Here is a 26,172-nt window from a genome sequence, read left to right as displayed (position 1 = left end):
GGTGGAACGCCCCCCTCGCCACGGCTGCCACATGGTCATCCATGGACAGCCGGGCATCCAGGAGGACGCCCAAATTGCGCGCCCGTTCCATGGGGGCCAGTTGTTCGCCCCCAATGGCCAGTGTTGGGATTAGCTGGTTGAACCGGGGGGGCAGAAGCCACAGCCACTCCGTCTTGGAGGGGTTGAGTTTGAGCCGGTTGTCACCCATCCAGACCCGTACGGCTTCTAAACACCGGGACATCATTTCAACGGCCTCGTTGGGGTGGTTCGGGGTGGAGATGTACAGCTGTGTATCATCAGCATACAGATGATATCCCACCCCAAAACCACGGATGATCTTACCCAGCGGTTTCATATATGTGTTGAACAGGAGAGGCGAGAGGACTGACCCCTGCGGCACCCCACAAGTGAGAGGCCTCAGGGACGACCTCTGCTCTCCTGCCAACACACGCTGCGTCCGGTCGGAGAGGTAGGAGCAGAACCACCGTAGAACGGTGCCCCTTACCCCCAGCCCCTCCAGCCAGTGCAGGAAGCCGGACTGGCGCCTGTCTAGATAATCATTCTCCTCCAGGTGACGTGGGAACTGTTGGGCTACCACACTCTCTACAACCTTCGCTAAGAAAGGAAGGTTGGAGACAGGACGGTAATTGGCTAGCTCCGTTGGGTCCAGGGAAGGCTTCTTGAGTAAGGGTCTTACAGCCGCCTCTTTCAAGGCGGTCGGTAAGAACCCCTCGCCCAATGAAGCGTTCACTAGCACCAAGAGCCAGTCTCGTGTAACCTCCCAGGATGCCAGTACAAGCCAGGAGGGACACGGGTCCAATGAACATGTGGTGTCTCGTAGTCGCCCGCGTAACCTGTCCAAATCCTCGATGGCAACCGAGTCAAACTCCTCCCAGAATGGTCTCTCAAGACTCGCCTGGGGCATCCCTCCTAGCCCACTGAGGCTCTAGGAATCAGTTAGCATTTCTGCTACTATGCCAGCCTTACTGCTGCAAAGCAACCTTCCTGCCTATAACGGTATGTGGGAATTACCTTGGGAGAAGGGGCAATGAAACACAACCAAAGGAACAATCAGATAAGATGAAGCTTAGTCTCTAACAGGAATATGGGCAAGGCAACAGGTTCAGAAAAAATCCACCCTAATTTTTGGACTGTAAAGGGCATGGGAGAGAAGTACTTTCAGATAAATAAGATTCCATTAACCTTACAATATAATACTCATTAACCTGTGACCATAATTGGGACTGAAATCTTAGTTGTTGAGAAACATAGTCGTTAAGTAAGATGCCCACATGATCACTTTGCTGAACAACTGTAGTGATGGCTTCCCAGTTGTGGTTGTTAAGTAGAGAAAATCCACTTCTTGCAAAGGAGGACTGGCAGCTCCCCTCTATACACAGAAGGGAATGTATGTGAAGTGGGAATTCAAAGATCTTAGCTTTGTTTCTGCAACCTAACAAAGAATTTCTGTTCTCCCCCACCCCCACCCCATGCATGGAAAGGAGGGGAAATCCTTTGGCAGATGGCAGTGGCTTATAACCACCTCTGCGAGCTTCCCCATTGATTTTCTGGGGAAGCTAGCATAGAGAATTGCAAAGGGCAATCACATTATTACAGGGCACTTGGCAACCAGTTTTAAGTGTGAAAGGTTGCCAAGCGCCTTAATCATGATCACATGACCATGGTGGGGAGTGTCTTAAGTGGGCTGGATGTATTTTATGGATCATAAAGCACCACTTCCAAGCCATTGTAACTGGTCATTAAACAACAGTTGTAGGCCCGAGGCCTTGGATTAGATCATGACTTTGCCCCTTATGGATTCTGTCATTCTCCATGGTTCATCTCCATGGTTCATGGAAAAATTGGGGATATATGAAATGGGAGAACAGACATCTAGAGTGGTGTTGGCACTCAAGGGACAAACAACCAAACATGGACTACAGCTGCTATTAAGACTACTATGTGGATAAGAACAGTGAAGCAGCAATATTTCTTTGCCTTTATTCACATAGCTGCCCCAAAGCCTAGTTTCAGAGGCTTCATGCCGTCTTGGGGTAGAGAGAATGACAGTCTTAACTGAACTGTTATTTTAAGAGTTGTTTGCAGGATGCTCCAGAGATGTTATTATCACAGCCAATTGGCCTTGAGACTGGGTTGAAGCTAAAGCCATGCCTCTGAGCTCCTCCCTTCTGATATGGGAGCAGCCTCCATTGAAGTGTCCTAGTGTGTAGTCGTGCCCATGGAACCACCTTGATACAGTAGATGAGCTTCCCCAACAAGCTGGAGAGAAGGGCTACGGGAACACAACAATCCCTCCAATTCTGCTTAATTAACTTCAACAAACTGGACTTGCGATCCGGGGAAAGAAAAACTTGACCAAACTGGGAATCTATAACCGCTCCCATGTGTAGAATTCGAGTGGCTGAGGGAGCTCTTCTCGAAGTTAATTGAGAACCTCAGACCTTGGAGACCTGCTAGAGATCCTCCCTTGTCAGGGCGGGAGACGCCTCCTGGACGAGGATGTCATCCAGGTAGCAATGAAGTATAATGGGGATCTCTCTCTGGTGGGCAGCTGCTACTGCTAGCACCTTGGTGAAGATCCTGGGAGCCGAAGCCAACCCAAACAATAGGGCCCTGTATTGATAGTGAACCTCCAAATAGGAGAAGTGTAGGAAACGCCTATGCTCAGGGAGAATGGGGATGTTCAGGTAGGCCTCCGTGAGGTCAATGGATGCCAAATAATCCCCCTCCCAAATCCTTGCCAGGATGGACTTGAGAGAGGCCATCTTAAAACGTCTGTAAACCAAGAATTGGTTCAGGACATTTAGATCCAAAATAGCTCTCCATCCCCCTGAAAATTTTGGCACTAGGAAGAGGTTAGAGGAGAAATCCTTGCTCGCCTGGTTTCCTGGGACCCGCTGTACAACCGCAATGTCTTAGACATTACTCCCCTGTCATGGTCAGATCACTCCTGTCTCCGGCTAGACTTCCCTGGCGCTACCCCCCACCGCGAGGAGGCGGAACCAGTTTGTCCAAGCTGGTACCGCCCCAAGCATCTGATGGAACCTGATAGGTTCCAGTCGGAGCTTGGGCCGCTACCTGTAGCCCTGACCCGCGCTCGGTCGGAGGACCTAGTGGCCGCCTGGAATAGGGCGACGGCTGGGGCCTTGGACCGGGTTGCGCCTTTGCGACCACTCCTACGGCAGCAACCCACCCGGGCTCCCTGGTATACCGAGGAGCTGAGGGTGATGAAGCACCAGAGGAGACGTCTAGAGAGCAGGTGGAGGTCCTCACGCTCCGAGTCTGACCGAACACAGGTAAGAGCCTATTTACGGACTTACCTTGTGGCATTGAGAGCGGCCAAACGTAGACATTGTGCCACTCTTATTGTGTCTGCGGATAACCGCCCTGCCGCCCTGTTTAGGGTCACCCGCTCCCTCTTGGTGCAAGAGACGCGGGGGGCACCCTTACAGGGTAGAGCAGAGGAGTTTGGAGAATATCTGCAGAACAAAGTCGCTCAGATCCGGAGCGGATGGGCCCCCTCCAGTGGTCTGGATGGGCCGTCAGCAGTGAGTCTTGTGAGTCCACTCTGGGAGGAGTTTGACTCTGTTGCCCCCGAGGATTTAGACAGGTTGCGTGGAAGGCTGCGACCCACCACATGTTCATTGGACCCGTGTCCCTCCTGGCTGGTACTGGCATCCTGGGAGGTGACACGAGGCTGGCTTCTGGGCCTGGTGAATGCCTCGTTGGGTGAGGGATCCTTACCTACCGTCTTGAAAGAGGCGGTGGTGAGGCCCTTACTCAAGAGTCCTTCACTCGACCAAATGGAGCTAGCTAATTATCGTCCAGTCTCCAACCTCCCTTTTTTGGCGAAGGTTGTTGAGAATGTGGTGGCGCAGCAGTTTCCACGTCACCTCGATGAATCCGATTATCTAGACCCACGCCAGTCCGGCTTCCGACCCGGGCACAGCACTGAGACAGCCTTGGTTGCGTTGGTTGATGATCTCTGGAGGGCCAGAGATAGAGGTTGTTCCTCTATCCTGGTCCTATTAGATCTCTCAGCGGCTTTTGATACCATCGACCATGGTATCCTTCTGCGCCGGCTGGAGGGGATGGGAGTCGGAGGCACCGTGTTACGGTGGTTCGACTCTTACCTCTCCGGCCGGATGCAATATGTGTTGACAGGGGGGCAGAGATCGACCCCGAGGCCACTCTCTTGTGGGGTGCCGCAGGGGTCGGTTCTCTCGCTCCTTCTGTTCAATGCATACGTGAAGCCGCTGGGCGAGATCATCCGCGGTTTTTGGGTTGAATACCATCTGTACGCTGATGATACGCAGCTGTACATTTCAACCCCAAACCACCCCAACGAGGCTGTTGCAGTGATGTCCCGGTGTCTGGAAGCCGTCGGGGTCTGGATGGGGGACAACAGAGTCAAACTCAACTCCTCCAAGACTGAGTGGCTGTGGCTTCCGGCACCTCGGTTCAGCCAGCTGACTCCATCGCTGGCCATAGGGGACGAGCTACTGCCCCCTGTGGAACGGGCGCGCAATTTGGGCGTCCTCCTAGATGCCCGGCTGTCAATGGATGACCATGTGGCAGCCTTGGCAAGGGGGGCGTTCCACCAGGTTCGCCTGGTGCGCCAATTGCGCCCCCTTCTGGACCGTGATGCCCTACGCACAGTCACTCATGCACTGGTGACGTCTCGCCTGGACTACTGTAACGCTCTCTACATGGGGCTTCCCTTGGGACGCGCCCGGAGACTGCAGCTAGTCCAGAACGCGGCCGTGCGGGTTATCATGGGGAGGTCTAGATACTCCCACGTAACACCGCTCCTGCGCGAGCTGCACTGGCTACCTGTGATTTTTCGGGTGCGTTTCAAGGTCCTGATTACTATCTTTAAAGTGCTCCATGGCTCAGGACCTAGTTACTTGCGGGATCGCATCCTCCCACATACATCCCTGCGGCCAATCCGCTCTCACAGAGAGGGCCTTCTCCAGGTGCCATCCACTAGGCAATGCCAGCGGGCGGCGCCGAGGAGTAGAGCCTTCTCTGTGATGGGCCCAACCCTCTGGAATGACCTCCCCCCCCGACATTAGAACCACCTCGGACTTCCGCTCCTTCCGTCAAAAATTGAAGACTCACCTGTTCCGACTAGCTGGCCTGGCATGATTATAAATGTTACATCTATGAACTCCTGGTAGTATATTCTCATCTGGTTATTTTAAGGGTAATGTTTTAGTTTTAATTGTTTTTAGGGCTTTTAGCCTCATATTTATTTATTCTTCTGTACAGGACTTTTAATTTTAACCTCCTCCACATACATACATACATATATTTATAGCCCTATTTATATTTGTATTTTATCTGTGATTTATTGTGGACTGTACACCGCCCCGAGTCCCTTTTTGGGAGAGGGGGCAGTTTAGAAATGTGAATAAATAAATAATAAATAAATAAAATAAATGTCGAGCAGATGCTGGATGGTCTGCCGCATCTGCTGGCGCTTATAAACGTGCTTTACTGGAGGGAAAACACAGAAAAAATTAGGAGGAGGGGAGAGAAATTCCAAACTGAGACCATGAGTTACCGTACTGAGGACCCAGGCATCAGTGGTGATCTCTGCCCAGAATTTGCAAACAGAGCCAGGCGGCCGCCAATGGGTGAGGTCGCAGATGACCTACTTTCCCCGGCGGTAGGGGCGACCACCTCCCCCCCAAAAGGGCCGTTTGCTCTAGGGCTGGTAATGGGATATGTCCCGATTGAATCCTGTCAGACTGCCTATCTGATCTGCCAGAAGGGTACCTGCTCTGGTGAGTTTTCTATTCCTGTGGTCGCTGTGCAGACCTGCGATAATAGGTTGTGGTCCTCTGCTCAGCCTTAGTCAATGTCGGTAGCACCTTCTTCTTGTCTCCACCAGGATTGGGTCAAGGGAAGCCCCAAACAGGGAGCTCCCTTCATAGGCCGCTGAAGCCAGTTGGCACTTTGCCTTGTCCGCCTGCCACCCCGGAGCCACAGGAGGCGAAGCGACGGACGATACCATAGCCCTGGAAGAAAACCTAAGGTTGGCTAAGGTTGCCTCAGCCAAAAACTGAGCAACTGCCACTAACTTGTTTAGATCCTGGTGTAGACGAACGTCCTCCGGTGGGATGCGCGCCTGGATCTGCTCCATGCAAAGAATGGCCATGCAATTAAAAAGCAACGCAGAGGCCACTGCCTTAATGACCCAAGCCGATGACTCGAAGGTCTTCCTGAGGATCATCTCCGCCTTCCTGTCCTCTGCCTTCAGGTTGTCTGTCACATCCTTGGGTACCAGCGAGGCTGGGGCAGCCAGGGCCACCACAGGAGGATCCACAAAGGGCATCCGCAATGCTTGGGAGAAACCTGGTTCGATGTTATAGAACTGTCTGTCATTACTGCCTGGAATAGGGAAGGCCCCAGGGGTCTCCCACTGCTTCTTAACTACCTCCAGAAATAAATGAGGAGCAGGGATCTCCTCCTTAGCAGTTTTGGCCTCGAAAAATACCTGGCCCTGGGGCTTTTTCGCTGGCTCCCCTGCCCTGGCCACCTCATCCCCCCCCCCAGCTGAGCAGTAGCATGCGCCTTGCACAGGAGGGATCAGAACAGGTTAGTGGGGAACAACCCATGAATGCGGGAGGGTCAGGCTTTGGACTTATCTCATCTTCAGAGAGATCCGGATCTCGTTGAGTGTTATCTCCCATGACCGATCACTCACTCGCTAGGGAAGGAGAAACTGGCCGGCTGGGCAGTAGCTTGTGCCAGGGATGAAGTGGTCCTGGGAGCCTTGCTCTCACCCTGAGAAGCAGGATGTGGCAAATGTCACTACAGGCCTGCAGCAACACCAGAGGCAATGGCCTTTTTAGTGAGGTTCTGAAGGCCAACAGGCGGATCCTCCATATCCAGAGTATCAGAGAGTTCCAGCTGGGGCCCTCAGGAGCCTGACTACGACTGGACAGGGGTGCCAGGCTAGGTCTGGAAGAGTCCCTACCTTCCCGCTGAGCCTCCTTGGAAGGTAATCCGGCTTGAGCATCTGCCTGGTCCAGGTCCTCCATAGAGAGGGGAGGAGAATGGGGAGCCTTCCCCCAAAACTCCTCCAAGGAATCTGGGGATCCAGGAGGAGACTCCTGCCTCGGGGCGCCCCCCAGAGGTGACCTAGATCTGGTGGGGGAGGGACTGATCCTGCCTTGCAGGGCCTGAAAACTCTCAGCCCTGGAAAAGGACTTGAGTAATGCCCTGTGCCTCCTTTGCTCATCTCTTTGGATGGCCCGGGAAGAGCGAGAGGCATCTGAGGCTTTAAGCCTCCTGGAGGAGGCAGTGGGCCACTGCCTGGAAGAAGTCCCCTCCCCAGGGGACATGGGGGAGGAGGAGATCTATCTGCCATCACGCAGCTACCCCATAAACACTCCTCGTGCTTCCCTGTGATCCACCCCTCACCTCCACCTCAGCAGCCAGAAAAAGGATCTTCACTCCCTTCGCAGCACGCCCTGACCCTTTAAACACCGCAAATGGCGCATTCTGGGACTACCGCAACTTCTCAGGAAGTCTGCTGCCGCTGCGCACCTTCCCAGCCGCTTCTGCGACTCCTCAGACATCGGCAGCCTTTGCGCTCTTCTCCGCGCTCTCCTAAGCCCCCAGCACCAAGGCACACTCTGTTCTAGGGCTCCTGGGGCTGTCGGGCTGAAAACCAGAGCCCATTAGCCCCCACCAGTGCCGATCTGCCTTCTCAAGGCTGTACGTGGCTGCTGATTTAAAAATGGCCACCGGAATGGCGACCCAGCCACTGGAGCTCCAAGCCTTGAATTTTAACCCCCAAGTAGTTGGAAAAACCGCAGCTATTGGCAGGGATTTACTGGGAGGTGAAGGAAGGGTCTCCTTATGAGAGAGGAAGCAAGCTGATATGGTCCAGAAATGGTAAATCTGATCAGGAGTCAATAAATTTTAATCTCTCTTTGGCCAGACTGGATTGAAACTCGAGTCAGAAGGGAGGAGCTCAGAGGCGTGGCTTCAGCTTCAACCCAGTCTCGAGGCTAATTGGCTGTGATAATACCATCTCTGGACCACCCTGCAAACCCACTCTGGAAAACTTGAAGATCTTCCTACAGGACTGTATGGAAAAAATTGCTTAACCTCTGTCAGTCAAAATTGCCCAAATTTGTTCTCAGTTGGATATCAGCCTTGTTGGAGGTCTTAAGGAGATTCCTGGTGCAGATTCTTGACCTGCTATCCTGGATTAATTTGAACCTATTGGGTCTGGGGAAATGAACAGAGCCCATAGGATTGTGAGCTTGGTCACTTCTCTGTAGATCCATGCTCCTCCTCCTGGCTAGTTAAAACTGCCTGAGGGGTGTCATATGGATGCATTCTAGTATTGGTGAATTTCTCCTTGTGTGCGGGCCTCGTTGTTCCACTTCTTAAAAGATGATGGTTCACCCACTCATCATAAAACCATAGCTAGATTCTACCATATTAGACAATTGAGGAGAGGATGTGATTGAGAAGGTGGTTGGATAAAAGCTTCAAAGATCCGGACTTTGAAGTTGTACTTCTAGACGATTGTGCTTTATATGTATCGCCCCTGAAGAGTATTCAGAACTTGATACAAGTTGATACAAATTGCTGTGGTGCAGACAGTTATACATGCCACTAGAGCATGTGATACGTTAGTTCTGAAAGTGACAGTTTGCTTCCATGTACAATTCAAGGTTTTGGCTTTGACTTTTAAAGCCCATCACGTTATAGTTATTTGAGGGATCACCTCCCTCCAATCTGCTGGTCCCATCAGGTCCAGTAGAAGTACAGCCACTATTTATTTTTATTTAGGAAATTTTTATTTTCCATATATGTCCATTATCTTTTCCTTCTATGTAATTATTTATTTTGTTCCTTAAATTTTTTAAGATAAATGTTTTTTTAAAAAAGAAAGCTTCCAGAATTTCTGTTTATTTATGCAGTGTGTGTGTAACTTTCAGCATGATAATTCTGTATGATATTTGTTCTTAATAGCTATGTCAGAAGCCACTATTTGGTTGATAGTCAAGTACTTCTGAATAGATTCACTCTTCAGAGTATTTTCATAGATTTTTGTTATGTGATAGAGATCGTTTTCTTTATGTTTCAGTTTCACAAACTCAATGTAGGTAGTTCTCAACTTGTGACTTATCTCTTGGTGACCGTTTAAAGTTATGATGGGCCTACTTGGAAAGTACTTACGACCTGGATTCAAAGTTCAGATAGTCAGGCCTCCCGTCCCCACACGGTCATATGACCACACTTAATATGCTTCTCAACTGCCTGGATTTAGAGTCATTTGCTGTGTCCCACAATCACATGACAATGTTTTATGACAGTTTTGCGGAAAACCTGCATTTGTGTCTGCTTTTTTGCCAAAACTGACCCATAGTGTACTATGGGTTTGCTTAATGAGTGTAGTGGTTGCTTAACAATCACCACAAAAAGTTATAAAATTGAGTTGGTGATGCAATCTCCTTTACGGCCATTGAAACTTACAATCATCATGGACAGGCTCCATTACAGTCATAACTTCAGGACTAGTTTCAGTTGTTAAGCATGATAGTTAACTGAGTTTTGCCCCATTTACGACTTTTCTTGCCACCCCTGTTAAGTGAATCACTGCAGTGGTTGTTACCGTATTTTTCAAAATATAAGACGCTCTGGACTATAAGACGTACATTAGCTTTAGAGGAGGAAAACAAGGGAAAAAATCCGCCTCTGCCCCCCGTTTGCTGCAGCCTCGATCGCTGCAAACAGGCGGACGCGATAGGTGGAGGCGGTAATCCCCACCGCCTAGAATAGCTGATCGGCACCACACCAACCCCCCTTTCCACCCACGCAATATTTGCTCTTTAAGACACACAGCATTTCCACCCACTTTTTTTTTTGGGGGGGGGGGGAGAACGTGCATTTTATAGTCAAAAAAATATGGTAATTTGACTTCCCCATTAACTTCAGTTGTCAGAAGGTCACATTTCCCCAGGACACTAGAACACTCATAAATGTCTCTTGCCAAGCATCCGATTTTTGATCATGTGACCACAAGGATGCTGCAGTGGTCATGAAAAATGATGATAAATCACTTTCATCAGTACCATTGTGAATGGTCACTAAAAGAATGGTTATAAGTCAGATATTACCTGTAGTTTATTACAGTTTTCAGGAGTTGGTATCTACATTTGATTATCATAGTATGATACAGAAACTTAGCTCACTGCGTATTGTGCATAAGAAGCTTGATTATTCACGTAGGCCTTTGTTTTTGTGAAGAATTATATCAGGAAACCAAAGTTAAGATTCATAATGCATGTAGACTGTCATTATTATGAAGAAGTATATCAGGATTATGTCTAGCTTCTTGTGCCCAAATCTTGGACTGTGATTAATCAGAAATAATATGTTTAAACCAACTTTATGTATTGCTATTAATTTTAAGCCCAACCTGTTTTGAGATGAGTTAACTTCAATCTTGTAACATGAGCTTTGTAGAATTATGTCTTTGTTGACATGAAAGGAGGACATTACAGTAATTGAGATTGTATACTAACTTGAATCCATTAATTTCTATAGCTCCCAACTGCTTACTGTATCATTCACACATCAGGACGCAATAGCTCTGCATTTAGGGGTATGCAAAAGGTATTGGTTTCATAAAAAGTTCCAGAGAAGTCTGAAATGTTTATTTCTCCCTCTGAAATATGTCAGTTTGGGAGGAGCTTCTATAAGTTAAATCCTCTAGACTGGAATGAGTTTCTCCATTCAGGAATCAATGCATTTTGTACATTTCTTCACTTTAGCTTTTCCTATGGGTAAATGGTTGTGATTGTATAAGTATTAGTTCCTTAACAACCCTAATTGGAATTGGAATTCTGTTGCTAAGTGAAGCAGTAGTTAAGCAAAATATCACATGAGCATACTGACTTACAACCGAAGTCCCAGTTGTAGTTGTTAAGTGAATCACCCATGACAGCCACATTATTCTAGTTTTTTATTGTTATGTTTACCTCTAAAAGTTTTCAATTTGTTTTTCAATTACTTATGTTATTCTGAAGTGAATAACGTTGGTCTTATTTTTTAACATCTTAAAAATCTGCCTTTTAATATGCATTAGATATCTCATTTCTATTTGATTTTAATGTGTTAATATAATGATAAAATAAATAAATAAATGTGTGGCTTTCTAAATCAATAGATAGTCTGCAAGTATATTAATGGTCCCATTTGTTTGACACAACTTTCTTACAGCTTAATTTAAATCTTAATATGTTGAAAAACTTTAAAACTTTAAAATAGGGGAACAACATTTTTAATGTTTCTGAAACATTTAAATTGTTATTTTTAACCATTTATTTTTAGTAAAGAGTATATAAGAAACTAAACACTCCATGATAGTTAATAGTACCATCATTTTTCTTTAGTATCAGATACTGACGGTGGTGATGGCTTGCAACTCAGAAAGGAGCATGCACTCAAGATTTTTTCTTATATCAATTCTTGGACGCAAAGGTAAATCTGTTTTTAAGTAGCCCTTATTGATGATGTATCTACCTGGATATGTGTGTGTATACAGGCAATCTGAATAGTAAAAGTGGTAAATATGGATAAGTTGATATAAAAATAATCTGTTTCATTTTTTATGTAATTCTGTAATAAACAGATAAATCATTTTGGTTTACATGGTAACTTTTGCTTGAATTTTTGGTAAAAGTACAATAGTATGGGGCTGTTATAAGTATGGGGCTGTTATAAATCTGGTAGACTTTTCAGTTTGTGGGACACTACATTTTTTGTAGTGTTAAAATGCTTTTTATTTACAAAATGTTGAGGTGAAGGGGAACGTTGGACTCTCACTTATACAAAAAAAGAGTAAAAACTAGCATGAAATGTCTCTTCTTTCCAGTGTTACAGGCACCATACATGAAGTGACTTGCTTAGCATATTTGAGAAAGTTGTTATGAACAACTCACTTTTTTAAAATGAAGTATCACTTGCATCCAGTGTTGTCTGCTAGAAAAGCAACTGTTAAAGGAGTAGATAGCCATACTTCTAAAATCTGTTCTGGCAGTTTAGTGGGCTCTCTAAAGAAGGGTGCATTTGAATGGGAAAGATTGAAAAGAATTTCAGCTGTGATGACACAGTGGTTAGAATGTAGTATTGCAGCCTGACTTTACTCACTGCCAGGAGTTCAATGGCTCATGCTTGACTCAGTCTTCCATCCTTCCGAGGTTGGTAAAATGAGGACCCAGATTGTTGGGGCAATATGCTGACTCTGTAAACCGCTTAGAGGGGGCTGGAAAGCTCTGTGAAGCGGTGTATAAGTCTAATTACTATTGCAAGTGTAGGTCTACCTTTGTGGCATGTGACATAATCCATATTATTTTAAGATACACAGTTGAATGTTATAGTTTTTAAAATATCAAGGATTAGAAATCTATTTATATATTTGCCTTATTTAAAATCATAAATATAAAATTAAGAATCCTTAAGTTAAGATGTGTGTGTGTGTGTGTGTGTGTGTGTGTGCTGTATATATACCAGGGGTTGTAACACATATACATTATATGTGTGTGTGTGTGTGTTGTATTTGTGCTGATAAATAAGTAAAGGGAGACTAGTATAGATTTATTTATCAGCACAAATGCAACACAAATATAAAAAGGTAACATTAAAAATAAAAAATATGGTTTTCTGCCTGGATGGTTTTCTGTAATGAGCCGAAGGACAGAAAGGGGGAGTAGTGAGCTCCCTCCCATATTTGAGCATACCAGGGGTTGTAACACACACACACACATACACACACACACATATGTGCTGGTTTTGTTGTATTCGGGTCTTTTCCCGTGTAAGATTGAGATTGCCTTTGCAACGTTTCGGCAGGATCTCACCTGCCATCTTCAAGCTTGGGCTCAATTGAGATGGCAGGTGAGATCCTGCCGAAACGTTGCAAAGACAATCTCAATCTTACACACGGGTGTAGGTATGCTGGTTTTGTTGTATTCGGGTCTTTCACGGGAAAAGACCTCTTACATGGGAAAAGACCGGAATACAACAAAACCAGCCATACCCTTACTAGGAATACCAGGGGTTGTAACACAAATACATACATACATACATACATACATACATACATACATACATACATACATATATATATATATATATATACATATATACATACATACATACATACATACATACATACATACATACATACATACATATATATGTATTTGTGTTACAACCCCTGGTATTCCCAGTAAGGGTATGGCTAGCTGATGAGAGCTAAATAGCTTGAATTGGATCCATACTAGTCTCCCTTTATTTATTTATCAGCACAAATACAACACGCACACACACATACATATATATATTCACACACATACATACACACACACACACACACCATATTTTTGGGAGTATAAGATGCACCTCCCCCCCCCCTTTTGGGAGTATAAGATGCACCTTCCCCCCCCCCCTAAAAGAGGGTGAAAATTTGGTTGCGTCTTATACACTGAACGTAGCTCCACCATCCGCTGCCCCCCACCCTTTGGCCTCTGCCTCCCAGCAATTTACCTCCTTGCAGCAAACAGGAAAATGGGGCTTGCTGAGGCAGCAATAGACTATGACAATCCCTGCAGCCTGAAATAGCTGCTGATTGGGAGGCCCATGCTGAAATTGAAAGTGAAACTTGCTGTTTGCTGCAGGAGGCAAATTGCTGGGAGGCAGAAACAGATTTTTCTTTCTTGTACTAATCAGGCTGTTTGCTGCAAGGAGGTAAGTCAATAACTATAAATGCCTATATATTGTTCAAATTATTAGACTTATTTTTTAAAAAAACTGCTTTATTATTGTTCTAGACAACTTAACAAAATGAAGAAGCTTTTTAAAATAAATGCTTGATCTGAAGAAGCCCAATGATATTGTATCTGCTTTTAAATAGCAGAGAATAACATATACTTCCAGAAAGCCACATCAATTTTAACAGCTTCTGTACAAGTATAGTCTGAAATGTAACAGTGTCCTGTTGTCTAATTAGACCCTGACTTAGTCATATTTGGAGTAGATCTATTTAAATAATTGGGATGAGTTAGTGTGTGACTACATTTAAGAAAACTTTCTGGCATTAATATACTTCCATAATGTACATTTCTCCAATTCTTTGCTATTTCTATGGGTCAGGCACAAATGCACATAAATACACCACAAACAGTGCATATTGTCTGTGCTTTTTGCTGTTTGTTACAAGGAGGCAAATTGCTGGGAGGCAGAGGCAGATTTTTTTCTCCTTGTTTTCCTCCCCAAAAGCTAGGTGCGTCTTATACTTTGGAGCATCTTATACTCTGAAAAATACGGTAAATGAGCAATGCCAGATTTTATGAGAAAGTAGTTCGCAACATGTAGCCCTATAGAAATTGCTGAACTCACAAGTCCCAATAATGTAGTGAGGGATGCTGGAAAATTTAATTCAGCAAAATTGGAAGGATGCTATGATATTCACTTATAATCTAAAGTAGTTAGCACAGTTATTTGTAGAACTCTGAATTTTAATTTTTATTTACCTTTCTTTAAACAGGCAGTGTCTATGCTGTTTCAAGGAATATAAGCATTTGGAGATTTTCAACCAAGTTGTGTGTGCACTTATAAATCTAGTGATTGCTCAAGTACAGGCTCTTCGGGACCAGCTGTGTAAACATTGCACTATTAACTTAGGTTCAACATGGCAAGATGAAAATAATGCATCTGATGAGCCACTGAATGTAGAAAGAGAAACTCATGGAGAAGAAGAGAATGAAGATAGACACAAAAGTACAGAAGAAAAAATAGATTCTGGGAGAGCTTGTATCCTGACAGAAGAAGAATCTGCAGAAGGTTCTGATGCCTTTAGCATATGGAGCACTGAGGAGAAAGAAAAACTCTTGCTTTGTGTTGCAAAAATCTTTCAGATCCAGTTTCCTCTGTATACTGCCTACAAACATAATACACATCCCACAATAGAGGTACATGTTATCCAGAGTTTTTTTGTGTGAAAATGACCTAAAAGTTAGCTTTAATTCTTGAGTGTCATAAAACCTGACAATATTAAGTATCCTATTCTTTGGAGTATATTCAGTTTCAGTATCTGAAAACTTTCTTATAATCTCCTAACTAGAGAGATACAAGAACGGTAGCATTTTATATGAAATGTATATATAGCAGGAGAAATGAAAATACTTAGTTGATTTGAACGGAACAAATTACCATGTTTGAAGTCACAATTACACTTTTACTACATTGTGTCAAGCTGTAAAATTAGCTGCGGTTATGATATTTTTTTTAAATCACTAAAGTTGTACCAATATCTACATATTGGTACAGTGTTCTCGTTTTTTCTCTCCCTCTCTCTCTCTCTCCCTCTCCCTCCCCCTCCCTCCCTCCGTCCCTCCCTCCCCCATCCATTTGGGTCAAGTGATACTACAAATCAGTGATTCGTAAAGAACTCTTAAAATACACATGCTTTAGTTACATTTTAATTATAATAACAGTAATAATAATTTATTTAATTTATATGCTGCCAGATTCCCAGCAGCTCTGGACAGATTTTTTAATGTAAACTCTTGTTTGGCAGTAATTCTTGCCTCTACATTTTCAGTTCTACCAGAGGGTCAGATCTAGTTTTGCATAACATGGGATTCAAATAACAAGTGGAGACAGATATTTCAACACTTGGAAACAGAGCTAGGCCATTTTCCCCCCACTAATAAGTAATTGTGCAATTCTTTTTTTTCCCTCATTTAATGTTTTGTTATTTTTTGTTCTCTTTCATACCATTTTAAGTATACATTCACATAATTGTTATTTTTCTTTACATTTGTCATTCTTATACAGTTATTATTTATTTAATAGATTACAATATACAATTTGGGTTGCTTTGTTTACCATCCCTTCTGCCTGTTTTAACACCACCTTGTTTTCCCTTCTTTTCTCCCTCCCTCCCTTCTCTACTTCCTTCCTTCCTCCTCTCCTTCCCCTTCCTTCTTCCCTTACCTTTCTCCTACTCCTACTCTTCCCCTTCCTACCCTCTCCCTTCCGTCCTCCTCTCCTTACCTCTTTCTTCTTTCCCCCATCTTCCTTTCATTCTCTCCTCCTCTCTCCCTTTCTTTTCTATTGTTGTAGGTGTCTCTTTCAGATATTTCGTTGGGATGATATTTCCACAAACCCAAATATAATTTGGTATCATTTCCCATTCCCTTACCTTTGCTAATCTATCCTAATTATGTTTTCTCCTCCTTTATATCTCACTCTTGAATATATACTTATATATTTAATATTTTCTTTTCTATTCTTCCCTTCCCCCCCCCTTTTTTTCCATTTAACAGTGCATCGTCTGGGTTCTTATATTTTCTCCCTACTTTCTTTTCTAGTTTCCTTTCTCTAGCCAATCATAAAATCTTCCCCATGTCTCAAAGTACTTCGATTCAGATTCCATGGGGGATTGGAAAAAATCACTATGTTTCAACTACTTAAACGGATGGTACACATAATATTTGTTTTTATTCATCAAACTTCTGCATCACCCATCTCACTTAAGTAACTGGGTGATTTAGAAACAAAAAGCAGGAAAAGTGACAAAATTAAATAGTATTAAAACCAGAATTAAAAAATTAAGAGTTAGAGGTCAAAAAAGTTATAAAGGGCAGGAGGAGTGCCTTGAAGCCACAAACTGTCCCCAAGATTGCATGTCACTCTTAGACTCCCATGCCAATTGACAGAGCCAGGTCTTCACATTTTTCTGGAAGGTTGGAAGACCTGTCTCGTCTCACCTTCCTAGATATCACCAGCTGTAATTCTTTAGCCAATTGAGTCTGCAACATATCCTCTCTGCTTGATCAGGTGGGACAGGTTGCTGAAATGCAACAAAACAATTCTCAGGTGTCTTGGTGCCATGCCACGAGGAGCTTTAAAGATGATAATCTTGATTTGGACCCAGAAGCAGACTTTTTGATTCAGGGCAAGGTGCAGTTGGCACACAATATGAAGTTGAGCAAAGGCAGGAACAAACGTCATGAGTCCAGAAGGACCCCCAGATTATGCACCAAATCTGTCTGGGGCAGTGTAACTATCCAAAACCAAACATAGCAAGTCTTCAGATAAAAAAGAGGCCTCTACCTACAATTCCTCTGTCTTACTGAGATTCGGTTGAAGCCTGCTGTTCCCTATCCAGACTCCACATCTTCCAACCACCACAAAAGGGCACCCACAGCATCACTTGTGGAAATGTACAACTGCCATGTTTCCCTGAAAATAAGACGGTCTTATTTTCTTTTGACTCCTGAAATAAGCATTTGGCTTTATTTTCAGGAAGGTCTTATTTTTGAGGTGGAGGAGACGGTGAGCGTGGTCACCTCATGCTACTACTGTGTTGCAATATTTTCGGGGATGGTTTATTTTCGGGAAAACAGTATGCATCAATACAATAGCAGACTTGGAAGGGACCTTGGAGGTCTTCTAGTCCAACCCACTGCCTAGGCAGGAAACCCTATACCATTCCAGACAAATGGCTATCCAACATCTTCTTAAGGACTTCCAGTATTGGGGCATTCACATCTTCTGGAGGCAAGCTGTTCCATTGATTAATTGTTCTAACTGTCAGGAAATTTCTCCTCAGTTCTAAGTTGCTTTTCTCCTTGATTAGTTTCCACCCATTGCTTCTTGTTCTATCCTCAGGTGCCTTGGAGAATAGTTTGACTCCCTCTTCTTTGTGGCAACCCCTGACATATTGGAACACTGCTATCATGTCTCCCCTACACCAGTGATGGCGAACCTATGGCACGGGTGCCACAAGTGGCACGCGGAACCAATTGTCAGGGCATGTGAGGTGCTGCCCTGTCAGCTGGCCAGCGCGCATGTGCGCGCTGGCCAACTGAGTTCACCTTTTTAAAAGCTATTTTTCGCCCTCCCCAGGCTCCAGAGGCTTTATAGGAGCCTGGGGAGGGCGAAAAGAGCCCCCCCCCGGAGGCTTCAGGGACCATCCGGAGGCTTCCCTGAAGCCTTTGGAACGCTTAAAACCACCCTCCAAGCAAACCGGAAATGACTTCCGGGTTGCTCGGAGGGTCATTTTGAGCGTTCCGAAGGCTTCAGGGACTGTCCGGAGGCTTCCCTGATGCCTTCGGAGCGCTTAAAACGACCCTCCGAGCAACCCGGAAGTCACTTCTGGTTTGCTCAGAGGGTGGTTTTAAGCGCTCCGAAGGCTTCAGGGACCGTCTGGACGGAAGCCTCTGGAGGGCCGGGGGGGGGAGGTTCTTTTCGCCCTCCCAAGGCTCCTATAAAGCCTCTGGAGCCTGGGGAGGGCGAAAAAAGCATGTAAACATGGGGGGGGCGTTGTGCGCGCATGCGTACTGGGATCGCGCGTTGCATTATGGGTGCGGCACGCCTGCACACAACCCCCCCGCGCTCCCCCACTTGTGGCACGCGAGCCAAAAAAAGGTTCGCCATCACTGCTGTAGTACAATAGCACAACCACCACCTTATCTACTTTCCCTAGAAAGGGGAGGAGAGAGACTGGACAAATAGCTTCTTGAGAATTGGCATGATAGCTCTTTAAATAGTGCCAAAAGCACCACTTCTGTCAATGATAAATTAACCATTGTTTGAACCCATCCACATGTCACCTTCTTCACCAATCACGAGGGGAATGGATCTGATTCATTGGTGGCGATGCTTACAGTCCCAAGAGCTCTCTCCACTTCCTTGGTTCCCACAAGAACAAACTGTTCCTATATAACTTTCCAAAAGACCTGCACCCCCATTGACATCCAACTGAGAATGGGTCTGAGCAATTTTATCTGTTAACTGAAAATTCCTCAGTATGTCCGTAAAGAGAAACCTCTCAGCCCTCCCGCTTACCCTTACCTAGGAGGTTCCAGACAACTTTAAATGCAGGCCCCAGGCAATTCTCTGTAAGAATGGAGATATATTGATGTTTTCCACTCTTACCACCATGAGGTAGGCCTTAATAGAAGCTCTCATGATTAATTGGATTCATCCCTTGTCTTTTTCCATTGGTGCTCTAGATGTCACTTGGTCCTTTTTAGCGCCCTCAACTCTACTGTACTGAATTATAAATGAGTCCTGTATTTTTTTATATTTGATGATACAATGTCTATATTTATAGATAGTCTGCTAATAGATAGCAAGTGTAATCTTTGATCCATTGAGTAAATGGAGCCATACATTTATCTTGTTAGTGTTGCAATATCAGTCTTTCAGCTTTAAGAGCATGGACAGTCCTTTTATGTTGTCCAGTTGACAAAATTCCATGTACAACATATGTAATTCTAGAGCATTTTGTTGGAGATGTCATAAGGAAACATTTAAAATGTCCATTTAAAACATACATACAGTATGTTTGTACCCTGTTCTATACCTACTAAGTTACGGCAGAAAGTAGTGGATCATATAAATGTGACTGCAACAAAAGCTAAAATTTTCAGAGTACAGGTAGTCCTTGACTTACAACTGCAATTAAGACCAAAATTTCTGTTGCTAAGTAAAACATTTGTTAAGTGAGTTTTGCCTCATTTTAAGACCTTTCTTGTCACAGTTGTTAAGTGAATTGCTGCAGTAGTTAAGTTAGCAACACAGTGAAGTGAATCTGACTTCCCCATTGACTTTGCTTGTCAGAAGGTCACAAAAGGTGATTTACATGACCCCAATACACTGCAACTGTCATAAATACGAGTTGATTGTCAAGGGTCTGAATTTTGATTATGTGACCATGAGAATGCAACAATAGTTGTAAATGTGAAAAATAGTCATGTCACTTTTTTCAGGGCTGTTGTAATTTTAAATGATCACTAAATGAACTATGGTAAGTCAAGGAGTACCTGTATAATATTTTCTTGAATTATAATATATATATCTGAAACCTGTGTTAATCACAGGTAGCTGCATAGGAACACAGTTATAAATTTGTGCCATGTACGGTTTATAGAAATAGACCAACATCAAACCATAGCTTTGGTTCGGCCTGTTTGATCCTAATCATCATTAAGATTAAACAGAAAGAGAAAACAGCAATGAACTTGAGGGTGGCTAATATTGACTCATGGCTTTACAAATTATACATTACTTTTAAAACAGTTATATATGTAATTTACTATAGCAATTTTAATTAACATTCAAGTACAGTAATTTATAATTTTAAAGCAATGAGCATGTCTTCCTTTCCATCAGAAGAACTAGACTTTAACATATGATGCAAGAGAACCAGTGCTGTGAAATAATGTGACTTTTTTTTAACAGTTGCCCTTCAAGACGTTATACTATCCCTGAAATAGGTTTCAATCCTAGTTTCAGCATGTAAAGGGATTTGTTTCCTTATGCTGGTAATTACTAAGCTGAATAACCTACTATTTTGGACAATATGTACAAATTAAAATACTATATTTTTACCGATCCTAGATGAGATATAAAGAAAGAACAGAGTAAGGGAATAATTGTATTCTGGATTTTATTTCTTGATAATTATTGTTTTCTGCATATGTACCTTAAGTTTTTACCTATTTGGAACATTCATAATTAAATAATTTATGCTTTTTTAAACAGGATATTTCTGCACAAGAAAGCAATATATTAGGGGCATTCTGTGACATGAATGTAAGTTTTCAATTTCTATTTAAAAATGCACGGTGTCAAAAATTATAGCCTACTACTTTTGTTCATGAAAGCATTCTAGTGGCTTACGTATTGTCCTGAATTCAGTTGAAATAAAAGTTTAATTAAATAAGTAAGATCCTTAAGCTGTATTATACTGAATCAATATTACTTTCTGCAGCCTATTTATTTTATATATCCTCTTCCTTTTTACTGTAGCAAATACTGAAGGAGGCTATTATTTTAAAAAACAAAAATAAGTGAAAAATCTGAAAATAATATGGAAATTAATAATAAAAGGCGGGGGAAAAATATATTAAACCACACAGATTATCTAAATCAAACGTTTTCAACTAGTTGGCTTGCCTGGACCCCATTGAGTGAAGAAGAGTTGTTTTGGGCTGCATATAAAATGTGTAATACAGTTAATGTATACAAATATACATAGTGTTAAACGTGTATGATCTTATGCTGTAGTACTGTCACAGTACTAGCTGTCAGGGCCACATGTGACCTATGGGAAGTGGGTTGGACATGCCTGATCTAAATACTAATAGAACAAAGGCTAAATATAACTTTCAAAGGACTGCACTTCATAGCCTGGAAGCAGTCCAGGGAAGGGCTTTCTCCTGTATGCATTTTTTAAAAAGTGGGAGGTCTCTAACTATTTATTTATTATTTGTATCCCACCTTTAAAGAGATATCTTTAAAATACATTCTGTTATAGGGTTAGGGTCTTAATGATCAGGTTCTAAGCCATTTAAGAATTTAGAGGTGCCAACACCATAAATTGCCAATTAATTACTGCTTCATTTGGTGTAGATATTTCAATATAGGCATTTTATAATCCCTATAGCATATATTAATATTTGTCTTTTTAGCTGCACCTATTGAACACGCACAGTGCAGTGCTCAAGATGGGGTAGGATCAAAAAATTGCCAAATCCAATTGAAAGAAAAGTTGTAGCTGGTACCTTAGTCTATAACCTTCTGCATGACTGGGAACATAATAATAGCAGTAGCACATATAACACTTCATAGTTCTTTACAGCACTCTCTAAGCCAGGGTTGGCAAACTTGATCACATCGCGACCTGGATTCTGACATATTGCTATGTTTTTTTGCCTCTCTTATTGTGGTTTGTAAACCATATTCTGTGCTTTTAACAGAATATCAATGGGTGCTATATACATCTGTATGTCGCCTTATATTTTGTGTTTGAATCTGCCTGGTGTCTTTTGGATTGTTAGAATCTTGCACCACATTTTAAAAAATTTTTGTATGGCTACGTAGTTTACCTAAGCTGCCGGGCTCATAACAGATAAAAACAATCCAATTAAAACAAGTTAAAAAACAATATAAACTATGTGTAACCAATTTAAAAGAACTTATGCTACATTTTTACTGTTGGATGAATAAACAAGTATAGCTTCACTGTTTTATTGTATATAGACTGAATAATTGCACCTATATTATAGTTATCTTCAGCTTTTTCAGGAATTTCAAAGAGTTCAGCATTGCTGTATAAACCTAAATACATGCAAATGGATATAAAATGTGAGACTACAGAAGTTTCATATATAGTATTTCACAACATTACATAGTTTTAATTTTAACACTTTGTCCAAAATCAATACAATGAATTGTGCATCAAATGGAACTTACATAAATCCTGAAATATTGCTTCAGTGCTCATGAAGAAAAGATTTCAGAATAGCTTGTAGGCGTATAATTATTTTGAATAAGAAAGATACATGTGGATTTTTAAAAAATTGCTTTTATTTCTATAGGATGTAGAAGTACCATTGCACTTGCTTCGCTATGTTTGCTTATTTTGTGGAAAAAATGGCCTAGCCCTCATGAAGGACTGTTTTGAATATGGAACTCCCGAAACTTTGCCATTTCTCATAGCACATGCATTTATCACTGTGGTTTCTAATGTAAGTATATATCTACAATTTTCTAATTTTAATAATGCTACATGTAGCACATATAGCATATCACAGATATAAAGTGCCAGTTGGATCCAGCCAGGTCTCCAGCCATTATTGCTGGTCAATCCATCAGGGACTTATTCTCCTGTAAATTACCTAATTCAACTGAAAAGTTTGTAACCAGCAGAGGACCTTGGCATGATATCATGGATTCCTTTCAGCTGTCCTTGAAGGCCAATACTAGAAGATTCCTTACCTGGAGAGACCATGTCCCTGTGACTCTAGATATACAGAAACAACAGCACATGGTTTTTCAGTACCTATTACATAAACATTGATACTACCGTGTTTCCCCGAAAATAAGACAGGGTTTTATTTTCTTTTGATCCACAAAATATGGCTTGGGCCTTATCATCAGGGGAGGGCTTATTGTTTTGGGGTTGCCGGGCAGCTGCTCTCTTGTGAGCGGGCTCCCAAAGAGCCGGGCACAGCCTCAGGGGCGAATGGCTGTGTTGTGCTGTCGCAGCAGCACATCACAGCAGTCATGAAGTGACCACGCTCATAAGCAGCCACCCGGCAAACCCCCCTTTTCAGCCGGGCACAGCGCCATTCACTGACCTAGGGGTTTCGACAAGCTGCGTGAGCGCCTGTTCGCCGCCTGGCTCTCATGGCTTGGCTCCTTTGGAAGGCCTCTAGGTCAGTGAATGGGGCTCTGCATGGCTGGAGAGAGGGGTTGTGTGAGCGGCTGTTCCGATCTCGCTCGTGCGCCTCCCAGTCTCACGATGCCCTGGCCCAGCTCTCCCTGCATAGCCAGGGCACCTACGCTGCCGCTGCCATCAAAGCATGGCTTTTTCGGCAGCTTCCAAACCAAGTCTTCCAGTAGTGGCTGCTCTGGGCGTATGCTCTATGGTTGTGGGCTGGCTGCAGGCAGAGCGTACTCCCAGAGCATACAACCATAGAGCAGCGACGGCGGCAGCAGCGATGCCCTGGCTCTGGAGGGAGAGCTGAGTAGGGATATCATCAGGCTGGGAGGCGCGCGAGCGGGATCGGAACAGCCACGCATGTAACCCCCCTTCCCAGCGAAGCAGAGCGCCATTCACAGGCATTTCAAAAACACCAAGCCGCAGGAACTGGCAAACAGGCGCTCACGTGGCTTGGCGATACCCCTAGGTCAGTGAATGGCGCTGTGCCCGGCTGGAAAGGGGATTTGCTGGGTGGCTGCTCGTGAGCGTGGTCGCTTGATGGCTGCTGTGTTGCGCTGCTGTGACAGCGCAACATAGCCGTTCACCCCTGAGGCTGTGCCCGGCTCTTTCGGAGCCTGCTCACAAGAGAGCAGCTGCCCAGTACCCCCCCCCTCTCCAGCTGAGCACAGCGCCGCTCACCAAACTAGCGGTATCCCGAAAGCGCCAAGCAACGCGAGCGCCTCCCCCCGGTTCCCACAGCTTGGCATCTTCGGGATACCGCTAGGTTGGTGAGCGGCACTCTGCCTGACTGGAGGGAGGGGGTTTGTCCAGGGGGGTTATTTTCAGGGGACGGGTTACATTTTTGCCCACCTAAAGAATGGCATGGCCTTATTTTCAGGACATGTCATATTTTCGGGGAAACACAGTAGCATCATCTCACTATTATTGCATAAATACTCAGGACAATTCTACACCTCCCTACTGCTTTAAGGTACTCTGTTTTAATATACAATGTTGCCATATTAGCCATAGAAGCATTTGATATCTGTCTGATGATGACCTGTATTATAACCTTAATGAGCATGTAATTTGTTGCTAGAGTGTGCCGTGCTGTAATAACTTTAGTTTGCCACATACTAACATAGTATATTATATGACCACTTACATTCACACATACACCACCTATATTCCTCTATACCCATTTATTTATTATTTTTTGAAAAATAGTTTTTATTAAACATTTTTACCTTTAAAAACAGAAAAAAACGCCCCCCCAAAAAAGAAAAGAAAAAATAAGACAAACATAATAAGATACAAAATAGTTATACAGCCTTCTGTATCGGCATACATATTTAGCCTTTGTAGTTAGCCTCTATACCCATTTAATGTTCCTAATCCTTCTTTTAAAGCCCTTTTCAACTTTTGTTTTTATATATACTTTTATGTTTTATATCTTTTTGTGTTAATGCTTTTTGAATTAACTGCACCCCATCCTCCTTGTACTGGTCTTTGACTGTAATAAAGATTTGTTTTGATTGACTGGTTTCATAGATGTTATATTGGAGTGGCAAGAAACCCCAAGGCAATCTCCATAAAAAGATTTAGAGCTAGGATCTCTCTCTGACTCTTCTACGAATACTGATTGGAACTGACCTTGGAGGAAAGAGGAGAACCAATACAAAATAGTGCCCTCCCTTATTGTTTTTACCCTTGGTTGGTCCAGAAAGATACTATAATCAATGGTATCAAAAGCAGCTGAGAAACCCAGAATTGGAAGGATGGATATACAACCCCCATCCTTGGTCCTCCAGAAATATCCATAAGTGTGACCATTGCCATCTCTGTATTATAATCGAACCTGGATTTCACCTGAAAAAGGTCCAGATAATTTGCTTTCTCCAGGTACTTAAAGTTTAGCATTTGTCGTCTTCACTGACTGGAGTTTGGAGAGAAGTTATCTAGCATTCTATCAAAGTACATGAATACACTTCAATGTATATATAACTTGCAACTGTTCATTGTTCAGTCAGAACTATCTTGCTTTAAAACATGCATATTTGATTGATTTTGTTGTTTTATCCCTATCTGCAGATTATACAAAGTCTACAATATTTTCTTTAATAGCCAAAAACCCTAACCAAAAAGTATCATCCAGACCTCCCCTGAATGAAAATAACTTGACTGTTTCTTGTTTTTTAAACAGACTTTTTGTTTTTGCTTTGGCCTGGCTTTTACAGATTTCTCTGGACAATCCAGCTTTTCTGCCTTGCTCTTTTTTTCTATTTTCTCCTAAACTCATCCTGGTTCTTTCATTATCACTGGAAAATGAGATGTAGAATCACTAATCTGCTTCCGCACACAGATAATCTTGATGAAACCAGCTCATACTTTCTGACACATTTTGTCTAATGTGTTAGTAATTTAAATTATATCTTTATCCCCAACCTCCGGACCTTGGCCCACTCTTAGGCTGCAACCTATTCAGAACAATTCTACACAAGTGGCAAGCGAGCACACTTGCAGCTCCGCTTGTGCAAGTGGTGATCTCTCATGCTTAAGTTCAAAGCTCCATTTGTGTGAGCAGTGGGCTCCTGCTTGTACAAATGGAGCTATGTCCACTTGCACGCACGCCCACCACTCACACAAAGCTATCCCCTCTTCCCTCCTCCTGGACCACCAAGCTGGAAAGATTGGAGACCTCTCTATTATAGGGGAAAAAAAGCATTCCTCATTCTAGTTGGCAAATAAATGTATCTTAAGTTTGTTGATGTAAGACATTTCAGTTTAAGGTATTCAATTTTTGTACTTTTTGCATAGATCAGAATATGGCTGCACATCCCTGCTGTCATGCAACACATTATACCTTTTAGGACCTATGTCATCAGGTACTTTTT

The 26,172-nt window shown here is 43.3% G+C and overlaps 1 protein-coding gene across 3 annotated transcripts in view; it reads left to right on the top strand.

The window, feature by feature from the left end:
* Positions 1-26,172, top strand: part of USP34 (ubiquitin specific peptidase 34) — a 182,318-nt gene that overhangs the window by 11,356 nt on the left and 144,790 nt on the right. For all 3 annotated transcript variants that reach the window (XM_081940705.1, XM_081940703.1, XM_081940704.1), the window contains exons 2-6: positions 11,448-11,535; positions 14,603-15,026; positions 20,614-20,664; positions 22,452-22,601; positions 26,096-26,163. In XM_081940705.1, coding sequence (XP_081796831.1) covers positions 11,448-11,535; positions 14,603-15,026; positions 20,614-20,664; positions 22,452-22,601; positions 26,096-26,163 — 781 coding nt within the window. The remainder of the gene's footprint in view (positions 1-11,447; positions 11,536-14,602; positions 15,027-20,613; positions 20,665-22,451; positions 22,602-26,095; positions 26,164-26,172) is intronic.

The sequence above is a fragment of the Natrix helvetica genome (genome assembly GCF_964273705.1).
Source record: "Natrix helvetica genome assembly, chromosome: 2".
NCBI classification, from domain to species: domain Eukaryota; kingdom Metazoa; phylum Chordata; class Lepidosauria; order Squamata; family Natricidae; genus Natrix; species Natrix helvetica.
This window is presented reverse-complemented; position numbering and strand designations above follow the sequence as displayed.